Raw genomic sequence first — 10,574 nt, 5'->3', positions numbered from 1 at the left:
TTGAAATATATAGTCAGAGTAAAGACTTTCTACTTCATGTGTAAGTAACAGTGTCGTCTGCATACATTTAATTTGCTTTTCAAATAAAGTTTTGCTGGATTATGCTCACAGATGTTTTTTTTAAGTGAGTGAAACATGATATTTATGTACCACAGTGTCCAGTCTGTTACTTGGGTTAAGGAGAGCTCGCAACAAAACTTTTAATTTGTTTTCTGTATTTAATTTCATGTGTTTCATTTGTTTTGTGCCAAAATAACCTGATAAATTCAGTATCAATATTTTTCCCCACCTGCCAGGTACGTTTTTCCTCACTGTGTATCTATCCCAGAACACTTCCTCATTATGTTGATAGAAAACATAATTGATTATATATATATATGTTAAATGTAACTGCTGTGCAAAGTGTAGGATTGTGACGCCAGAGTTCGTGTACAGGCTGCTGTCTGGTTAGGTTTAGGCAACAAAAGCACTTTGGTTAAGGATCCATTTCAGTTATTTTGTGCAAAAGAAATTTAAAACATATGAAATGAAACACAGAAAACAAAAGAAAGAACATTTTCTGTTACGTTAAACATAATTTCTAGCAGACAGAGCCGGCCGGTCACTGGCTAGTAAAAGTTTCAAAATGGCTTGTGAGTGTTAGCTGATCTAGAAGCCATAATTTAGGAGTATTTTATAAACATTATATGCATTAAAACAGTTTTAGTCTCATATTTGCTGTGACTGTTTGGAAAAATTCATGAAAAGAGGACATTTTAGATGATTAATGTCTAAAAGTTTAATCAGAGTTGTGGTAAATGTGCCGTTCCAACATTCATCACACTGACATTAAGAGTCAGACATGCCCATGGCTGCAGTGGAGTGAGGGGAGGTGGACGATGGGATTGGTCGGCGTTGTGAGTGACAGGCCGGCTGACCTCAGCGCTGCGCCCTCCTCCACCACCCACCACCCTGCTGCTGCATAAAGCCTGCGGTCCATCCTCAGCCTCCGCTCTCTGGACTCACAACAGCAGCTTCTGCCTGAACTCTGCTGCGGTAAGAGCACTTTCAAAAACTACCTCATCTGGACTTTTAGAGTCGAAATAACAAGCTAAACACAGAAAAAGTGGTTTAAAATGTGCAGTTCCAGCATCCAACTAATCCAAATGATCAATAAGGTGAACTAGTTTGTTCTTTTAGTTGAGTTTATAATCATATATTAAAGCTTTGAGAGGTAGAGTATTGAGTTTTAGGTAAATGTGAGTGATATAGATGGAAAAATAAAAAGATATTCTTTTAAATCTTTACTATTTTTTTGTAGAAATAAATGAAATTTAGATTAAACTGAGTGATAGAAGTATTTTCACAGCTATAAATAGTTTAATGTTTTGTCTAATCACCTTTAAATAAAGCACATTTATTATTTTTTATCTTTATGATCTGTAATAAAATGACTTAAGAATTTGAAACATCACATCCGGACTGATAATAAAAGTTTGTAAATCCTGAAATGTTTTTCTGATTTTCATTTCGTCTTTTTTATTTTTAAATAAACTTTTTTTAAAAAAGGGTGAAGAGACGGATGACAATGACCGACCTGGAGACCTCCATGGCTACCATCATCGCCGTGTTCCAGAAGTATTCAGAGCGAGAAGGAGACAAGCACAAACTGAAGAAGAGCGAGCTGAAGGACCTTCTTCACGACGAGCTGCCGGACCTGATGGTGGTGAGACCTGAAAACATGGTGGAAGTAACGCAGTTAGCACGACATCAGCTGATAACGGGGAGGAAAGAGTGAAAGACATTTAAAAAAACAGGACAAATGGAGGAAAATAACAAAAATAGAAACGTTCTTAAGTGCAAGTTTGAGGTAAATCTCACCTACTTTACTTTTATATTTCAAATATTATATATTAATGCTTTTAGAAACTAAAATAAACACATGTGACAAGTCGAGTGTGTTTATAAAACTATTTAATCACTAAAACTCTTAATTTATATTATTGTGCTACTTCGTTAATAGGTTGAAGCTAATTAATTTCACCCAGGTGTGTGTTGGAAAGACTGTATTTTGAGTTTCATATTTGTATTTGACTTAAACCAGGATCGTTTCCTAAACCTAACCAACCTGCAGCTGAGAACCGATCATTTAAACAAGACTAAAATATATTGTTGTTATTGTAGATACAGGATTTAAACCTGGGTTAAGTTCCTGTAACTGTTTAATTTATTGCTCCTAAGAAGCCGAACAGCAGCCGTTTGGCTAGAAATCAGCTTTGCGATGAATTTTTCAAGAAATATGGCGTTAAATATTGTATCAACTGTGTTTATAATATCTGTATTTATTATCCGGGGACAGTTTTCAACCAAAACCATCAACATATGTCAAATGTCAAGTGTCCAGTAGAGACAATTTAGGATGTCGGTCCGCGAACTTGCAACGAAGAGACAGAAGAAAAGAAAATTTTATAATATTTAAAATTTAAATTCAGAGGCAAATATTGTACTTTTTAAAGATCTACGACTATTTGACTCCTTTAAAGATGAAGATTTTCCACTCAAAACATGATAATCCTATAAAATATGATGCATTTTTGTAAAATTTAGACCCACGTCGACCAGATTAAGCATTAAAATGCAGCTTCCCATGATGAACTAATAGTAAAAAAAATCCAATAATGCCAGTACTTTTATTTGTTTGCTAAACTTTAAAGGATAAAATCTCAATACTTCTCCCACTGTTGCACAAAAGTCTGTAAATATTTAAACCCCATTAGTTCAAAGCTCTAATCTGGAGTCGCCCGCGTCCTGACGTGAACTCTCCGTCCTCCCCCTGCAGCATGTGAAAGACCAGGCCACGCTCGACAGCCTGATGGAGAGCCTGGACACCGACGGCGACGCCGAGTGCGACTTCCAGGAGTTCATGACATTCGTCTCCATGGTTACCGTCTGTTGCCACGAGTTCTTCGAGCACGAGGACGAGTAAAAAAAAAAAAAAAAAAAAAGGAGGAGGAGGAGGAGGAGGCCGCAGTAAAACTATAAAGAAGCAGAAGCCTGGCAACGCACAACCCGACGGGGTGGGAAAAAAAAAAAAACACAACTGCCAGCCAACAGCCAAAACATTCCCGGTGAGGTTTGGCTGGTGGCTGGCAAACAGTCCAGTGTGGTAGTTAGTTTAGCTGAAATAAACCAACCTGGTCTTTCCTATTTGATTCTAGGTGGCTTTTAAAGTCTTTATTGTGGTGTGGCTACTAAGTTTGATACAAAACTAGCCACCGACTCCAAAAAGTTGACCAGTAAACTTTAGTGGTTTCACATTTTACATGTCAAAAAGAAAGTTTAGAGGTTGTCCATATTTCTATATTTTTAGAAAATTTTAAAATTGTTTGCCAGATTTGGCTACCAAGTTCAGAAAATAGGCAATCTATGATTAAAAGGTTTTTCTTTTTAAAGTCTAAAGGGCAAGTAAAGTTGTAAAAATGGCTGGTAAGTAATCAACTGGAGGTACTTTTTAAAACTTGAACTTGTTTGATTGTGGCTATTATATGTCAGATTTGGCTAGTAATTTAGCCGCCAATCATTTATTTGAGATTTTACACACAGAAAAGATTAAGATGCTACTAAATTGAGGAAGTGGCTGATAGTTTAATCAACTCCAGTAGCCACCTACAGTAGAAGCGCCTGTGTTTGTCAAATCCTGACTTCTAAGCTCTAAAGTCTTTGGCTAGTAAAAGTTTCAAAATGGCTCGTAGAAGTTTAGCTGATTTAAAAGAGTTAATCATCTTTTCAGACTTGGTCGTCATTTAAAAAAAAAAAACTACAACAACAACAAAAAAATCATTTAATTGGCGAGTAAAAGTTTCAAAATGGCTTTTTTCTTAGTTTGGTGGAGCTGACTGGTAAATTCTGGATGTGGCTAGTAAGTTTGTTTATGGCTTTTGTTTTAGTTTGTTTCCTTTTTAAGAAGCTCTCTTTGTATTTTAGGTAGTCGGCAAACAAGTAATCCACAGTTATTGGAGCCGTAGCACATTACAAACGTCTAGCTGGCTGCTGAAATAATCATAAAATGTTAGCCGAGTTTACTTAAAACCAACAATCTGATTCAAGTTGCTAGAATATAAAAAACAAAATCTAGTTTTATTACGTGTGACTCTTCTCATCATGCAAAGAAAAAGGTACAAAAAAATGTTCATCAGAACAGTCGGGACGGAGGAGTTTGTCCGATGATGTGTGTTTTGAAATGTTGAGCTCTGGTTTGTTTGGATGTCGATGATCTGAATTAAATTATCAATGTGTGACTCTGAGTTTGGGGAATGTTATTGTCAGATATTTTAACAGCGACCATGAAACACCTTTTTGTTTAGTGTTGTTGTTGTCTGTGTGATTCTTTTTGGTCGTTTTAGTGACTCGAGAGACACCAGGTCTGGATTTCCTGCAGACTTTGCACCAGTGTTTTCAAACTGAGCGCTTAAACAGAGAGATTTGATAATAAAACGGCTCTCAGAGATTAAAATATAAAATATTACGCTCACCTTTTTTTGGTTTGTTGAGCGAGTCTGAAGCCAAATGAAGCTTTTCCTGGGATTTTTATCGCAGTGCCTCGATGGAAAACTGTCAGATTAATGAGCTCTCCCTTCGTATTTACAGCTCAAACATGACAAATCAGTGTAAACTATCTTTTTTTAATCCTTGTGTGCAACTAAATGAACCACACGACCCTCAGGTGTGAGCGAGGAGACCTTAATCAACCAGACGATTGGAGCCACCTGAAGGAAAAGAGTCTGCAGTATATTTCTGCTTCCTGCAGATTATATCAAACAAGACAAACATGGCATCATGCTCAGAGTATATATTCATTTATTTCACATATTAGCACAGTAAAAAAGACAACAAGCAGACTGTGCAGGAGGGATAAATAAGCCCGAGAGGCAAAACAAGCAAAAACAAAAGTCAGAATTAAACACAAGAAGGCAGCAAAACTCAAATCAGTTCAGTCGGGAACAGTTTGATTTTGGCCTTCGGACTGAGAGCTGAGCCACAGCCTGGCAGAAATCCATCGTGAAACATCCACATATTAAAATCTGGGAGTGTGGAGGCATTCTGGGAAATGTAGGAAAAGCACCGACACAGGCTGAACATGCCAGAGTGAGGATTTATATTAACTAACAGGCTGGAGGTGTTAAACACAGAGTGTGTGCACAAACACACACACACACACACACACACATGATCATGACTGTGCATGCATGTGTGTGTGTGTGTGTGTGTGCAGATGATGTAAGAGGCGTTGTCAGCTGCACAGTCTCAGACATCTGCAGGCTGTTTAGCATCAGAGAGGCGGAGTCAGCCTGGCGATTGGCCGGAGGGGGAACAGATCTCGACCCTGGGGACCGACACCACACCCATCTGAGTGTGTGTGAGTGTGTGTGTGTGTGTGTGTGTGCGTGTGTTGTGCAGCATATGCTCTGTTTTGTTTCTTCTTCTTCTTCTTCTTCTTCTTGTTCTAGCTGCTTGCAGATCCTCAGACCTGGTGAGTTCTCTGGTTGTTTAAAGTCTTGTTTAGTTTAATTTCTGTGATATTTTACTTGATGCTTTGTGTCTGAGTTTTGCAGAATCTGTTGTACTCCAGTTTTAACTCTGTTATATGTTGTAATCAGTCACTAATAAGTCGCGTATGTCCTCAAGTCTTAAATGGATAAAAGCTCGATGTGTGAGTGAAGAATAAACCAGATAATCTGCAGCAGGGCCTGGAGGCGTTTGGGCAGAGCAGAAGACAATCAGATTAAAATGACCTTAATGCTCTGCAGCTCAGAGATAGTTTTGTGAAGCGTGACTCTTGTTATACAGACAAACACCGACACTTATCTCAGAGTTCAGCATGTGGGAAACTCGAAGACTTGAAGGTGAACATAATCCCGGAGCTGCTTGTTCGTTTGAAGGTTCAGGCGGTGATTTGAAGGTGTAACACTGTGGTAGAACAGGTAGGAGACAGGTGTGTGCATAGATGTAAACTGTGATGGGACTTAAAGACATTATTTTAGGTTGATTTCTTATTTTCAAAGCAGTTTTTGGTTTGAGTTTATTAGTAAGAAAAAGCATCTTGCAGAAAAAGTTGAATTACAGGTTTAATAATTGGTCCTTTTTCTTTCCTGCTCAGGTTTGACCTCATCATGGACGCCCACGTGACTCCCGCCCCCGGTGTCCCGACGCCAAGCGTGACCCCGCCTCCCCTCACCGAGGCCGTGACCGAGACGGTGACGAAAGGTGCGTCACACAGGTGGAAAACTACATTTGAAGACAGTGAACATTAATTCAAGCTGCTCCAACTGAAGAAACTATACTGAAAACAACCCTGAAGCTTAAAAATAAGACGTTTTTATTATAACTCACACCTCCAGGTGAAGTCTAAGTGCTGATATTTGATAATGATGCATCTGAAAGATTCGATTTGGGGCCACTGTCTTTAGATTCAGCTCTTTTTTTACATTTTTCTGCTCTTTTCTGGGTAAAAAAAAGCAGCTGAAACAGAATTTAGTTGGATATTTAAATCTCTTTCTTCTTAATACTTCGCTTCATCTCAGAGGGAATCATTGCAATTCAAGATTTATTAAAGATTTAATCAGTGCGTCAACATTGCGGCATCTTGTTTGGGCTCAACAGACAGATTTACCCTTTAAACTCTTTAACAGTTGAGGCCAAAAGAGGTCAAATTAATCATTATTTTACTAAAACAAAGCAAAAATTAGAGAAAACTGGGAACAAAAACTGGATATCTGTGCACCAGAAGTTTATTTCTCTTCTGTCCTCTTCCATCAATCAGGTCACGACCCCTCAGATTTATCAGGTGACCCTTTTAAGGGCCCCGAACCTTAGTTTGGGAAGTGTTTATAGAACAGTGGGAAGAAGAACCTGTTCAGATGAAAAGTATGAGTGCTTGCTATGCACACAGCTCGTTAGCCCCTGTTTGGCCCTCTTTTGGCCGCGCCGTGGAAACGAGGGCCGGCGGGTATCAGTGTGCCGGCTCTTATCTCCACGGCGACAGACCCTGGAGGCGTCACACTCACTCCTTCCCGTGCTCCTCTCCTGGCTGATAAGACACTCCCCGCTGGAGGATTCAGACCTTTAACTCTAGTAGAAGTACTAATACAACAAAGAATGTGAGTGAATGTGTTTGGATGTGACGTCTAAACGAGGAGAGTTCAGTCCAGTGCTGCCCTGAAGGGTGAAACCGGCCTCCGGCGCCTCGGCTCTGCACACAGCGAGGCTCTAAAATAGACCGAGGGTGTTTGAATACCACGCATGGTTGGAAAAAAATCAGCTGCCATGTGTCCTCCAGCTAACTTCATAATGTGAGCAGCTCTGCATGGGCGTGGTGGCTCGATACTGAAGGACATCTGCAGGCTGAGACACTAACGTCTGTGGAAGCCTGTTTCTGCCACTGGGGTGGAAAAACAGAGCCTGTAAGGAGAAACTATCTGAAAATAACAAGAAACTATCTGAAAATAACAAGAAACTTTCTGAAAATAATGAGAAATTATGTCTCAATAATGATTTGGTATCTCAAAACAACAAGAAACTGTCGGAAATAATCAGAAACCTTTTCAAAATAATGAGAAACTTTAGCAAAATAACGACTTAGTATCACAAAAAATTAGGAAATATCTCAAAATACTGAGAAACTTTTTGAAAATAATGAGAAACTATTTTAAAATACTGATTTAATATCTCAAAATAATCAGAAATTATGTCTCAATAATGACTTGGTATCTCAAAACAACAAGAAACTGTCGGAAATAATCAGAAATTATCTGAAAATAATGAGAAACTTTAGCAAAATAACGACTTAGTATCACAAAAAACGAGAAAATATCTCAAAATACTGATTAATTATCTCAAAATAATCAGAAATAATCAGAAAATAATGAGAAATTATGTCTCAATAATGATTTGGTATCTCAAAATGATAAAAAACTATCAGAAATAATCAGAAACTTTAGCAAAATAACGACTTAGTATCACAAAATAATGAGGAAATATCTGAAAATACTGATTTATTAAACTAAATTATTATAGATTACTAATTGATCCCCTGGGGCTACTTCACAATTTACTGTTTAATGAATTTATTAATTACAACCGCAGCATTAAAGTGAATCCATCTGTGATTCTAGTCCAGTAATATTCTTCCATTCTGCACAATAAGCACCTTTAAATGGAAACAGGACTTAATAACAAATCAATACATGATAGTGAATGAATGAATGGCAGCTATATTCTATTTACAGTTTCTGAAAATTAAACTTTAAAATGTCTTTGCAGCCATCAACGTGGACGATGGAGCTTTTGCAGCTTTGATTGGAGGTGAGAACTGAACTTCCTGTTTGTATCCACTGACTAATAAATCAGTTTAAGTTGTTGTTACGATTCAGATTTGGCCATGATGACATTTTATCCCACGTTACCTGAATGCAGCATAAAGAGGAATTCAAATGTTTTGCTTCCAGACTGTGTGGTTGTGAATTTAAGGTGATTTCAGGCACATAAATGTACAATTATCAATAAAATGTAATCAATAATCTGAATGAAGACAGAGTAGGGACATTTATTAAGTTTAATACTTGATAAATTATCTAATTTACTCAGTTATTTGCATGTTTCCATTCAGTATTTGATTATAATTAAAGTGTCACACACCAGACTCCATAGAGAAAATGGACAATTTAGTGATTCCATGAGTTTTTCCAGGGATCATCGCAGTCGTGCTGCTGCTGCTAATCTGCGTGATCATGGTGCTGCTGTGGTGTCTGTCCAGACATAAAGGCTCGTACGTCACCAACGAGATGGACGAAGACGACGATATTGAAGACGGCGACGACGAGGACGAGGACGACGAGTCTGTCGGTTCTGACACGGCGCTGCAAAGCAGGGAGCCCCAGAAGATCAGAGAGGAGGAATAAATCCAAAAAGAAAACATGGAAACTTGTAAAATATGGACTGTGTGGATGAAACTGTTTTGTTTTTTGTTCTTTTTTTTATACTCACCCACCCTGGTCTCACCAAAAATGACATTTCACACGTTTCTCTGCACATTTTTTTTGCTTTTTGTGTCAAAAAGTTAAAGTTAAAACTACACAAATGTAGCATCAAAGGCCGACATGTGTGAGGAGGAAGGTGGGCTAGCTGCACAGGCTTTCACACAGGCGTCCCATGTGACACCAAACTTTTCCCAAACGTAACCACGAAACATTCGCCTGGGCGCCCAGAACAAAGCTGCAGCCACAACCTGGAGTGTTTCCCATCAAGCTTTACTTTGAAACCAGACGTTAACTTGAGTGAGAACATGAGAAAAGCTTAAAATGCAGGAAGATGTCGGTGAAAAGCTAAAGCTAAAGCTAATTATACGCCACCGCTGAGATCAGGTTGAGGAACTTTTTCCCCAAAAGCAACTTTGCACAGTTCTGCCACCAAACAGCAGGACGAAACATCAAATATAGTTACAGAAGAATTAAATTTGGAGGAACTAAAAATGTCTGCTTCTTCTAAAAGCTGCCTTTACTTTAAGGGAAAATGTCTAAGTGGAATTAGCATCAATTTTAAGGAGAAATCTTTAAATCTGTCACCTCAAATCTCTTATTTTCCCCGTTTCCTCGTTAAAAGTTAAACAGCGAGTGAATCAGCTGTGAGGAATAATGTGTCGTGTAAATACTAAACGGAGGTTATGTGGGAATTTTCCAACCTGCAGGGAAGTTTTTGTGAAAATAGAGAGTCTGGAAAATGCTTTTAGACGTCCAGGACACCAAAGAGATGTTTTCTACTGTTAGAAATAAAGTGTTTGTTTACATATTTTCTTATTAAAATCTCCTCCTCGGTAGTTTTACTTCCTGACAGTTTGTAAGAATAAAGTTCACACTTTTCTGGCTCAATGTTTTTGATTTGTTTTGAGTGATTTCAGAGCGTCAGTGTGCTGAAGCCAAACTACTGCTCCACATGGTGGTCAAACATGAATAACACACTTCAAACTACAGACAGATAAAACACTAATACACACTTTACAGCAGAAGATACTGGACTTGGAGACTAATCCTGTTACAGAGACTGGAACAGTTCATTGGCATAAAAGGAACCACATTAATCTGGTTTAAGTCCTATATAACAATAATCCTCTGTCCAAACTAAGGTTAGACATGGAGTTCCACAAGGTTCAGTGCTTGGACCAATACTTTTTATCTTATATATGCTTCCTCTGGGTAATATTATCAGGAAGCACTCCATTCACTTCCACTGTTATGCAGATGATACACAATTATATTTACCAATAAAGCCAGATGAATCCAATCAGTTGAGTAAACTTCAAATCTGCCTTCAGGACATAAAGTCCTGGATGAGCAGCAACTTTCTGCTGCTAAACTCAGATAAAACTGAAGTTATTCTGCTCTAAACACCTCAGAGACACCTGCTCTAACAACATAACTGCTCTGGATGGCATCACTCAGGCCTCCAGCTCCACTGGGAGGAGTCTGATTTGTCCTTTAACACATTAAACAGATTTCTAGAACTGCCTTTTTCCATCTATGTAATATTGCTAAAATCAGGCT

General features: G+C 38.3%; 2 protein-coding genes across 3 annotated transcripts; both read left to right on the top strand.

Moving 5' to 3' along the window:
- The first annotated feature begins 1,002 nt into the window (after positions 1–1,002).
- On the top strand, positions 1,003–3,344 carry s100b (S100 calcium binding protein, beta (neural)). The gene is made up of 3 exons (XM_070855752.1): positions 1,003–1,035; positions 1,549–1,705; positions 2,819–3,344. Exons 2-3 carry the CDS (start codon positions 1,562–1,564, stop codon positions 2,963–2,965), a joined length of 291 nt encoding a protein of 96 aa, XP_070711853.1. The 5' UTR covers positions 1,003–1,035; positions 1,549–1,561; the 3' UTR covers positions 2,966–3,344.
- A 2,040-nt stretch (positions 3,345–5,384) lies between these two features.
- On the top strand, positions 5,385–9,902 carry LOC139223751 (small cell adhesion glycoprotein homolog). Of its 2 annotated transcripts, none has more exons than XM_070855739.1 (4): positions 5,385–5,509; positions 6,137–6,243; positions 8,299–8,340; positions 8,725–9,902. In XM_070855739.1, exons 2-4 carry the CDS (start codon positions 6,150–6,152, stop codon positions 8,934–8,936), a joined length of 348 nt encoding a protein of 115 aa, XP_070711840.1. In that variant the 5' UTR covers positions 5,385–5,509; positions 6,137–6,149; the 3' UTR covers positions 8,937–9,902. The 2 variants fall into 2 exon arrangements, with proteins under 2 accessions (XP_070711840.1, XP_070711841.1); XM_070855740.1 differs by lacking the exon at positions 5,385–5,509 and adding an exon at positions 5,862–5,960.
- Positions 9,903–10,574: the final 672 nt, after the last annotated feature.

Source organism: Pempheris klunzingeri, chromosome 24 (genome assembly GCF_042242105.1).
Source record: "Pempheris klunzingeri isolate RE-2024b chromosome 24, fPemKlu1.hap1, whole genome shotgun sequence".
NCBI lineage: Eukaryota > Metazoa > Chordata > Actinopteri > Acropomatiformes > Pempheridae > Pempheris > Pempheris klunzingeri.
Note: the sequence above shows the minus strand (reverse complement) of the source record. Positions and strands in the feature narration are given on the sequence as shown.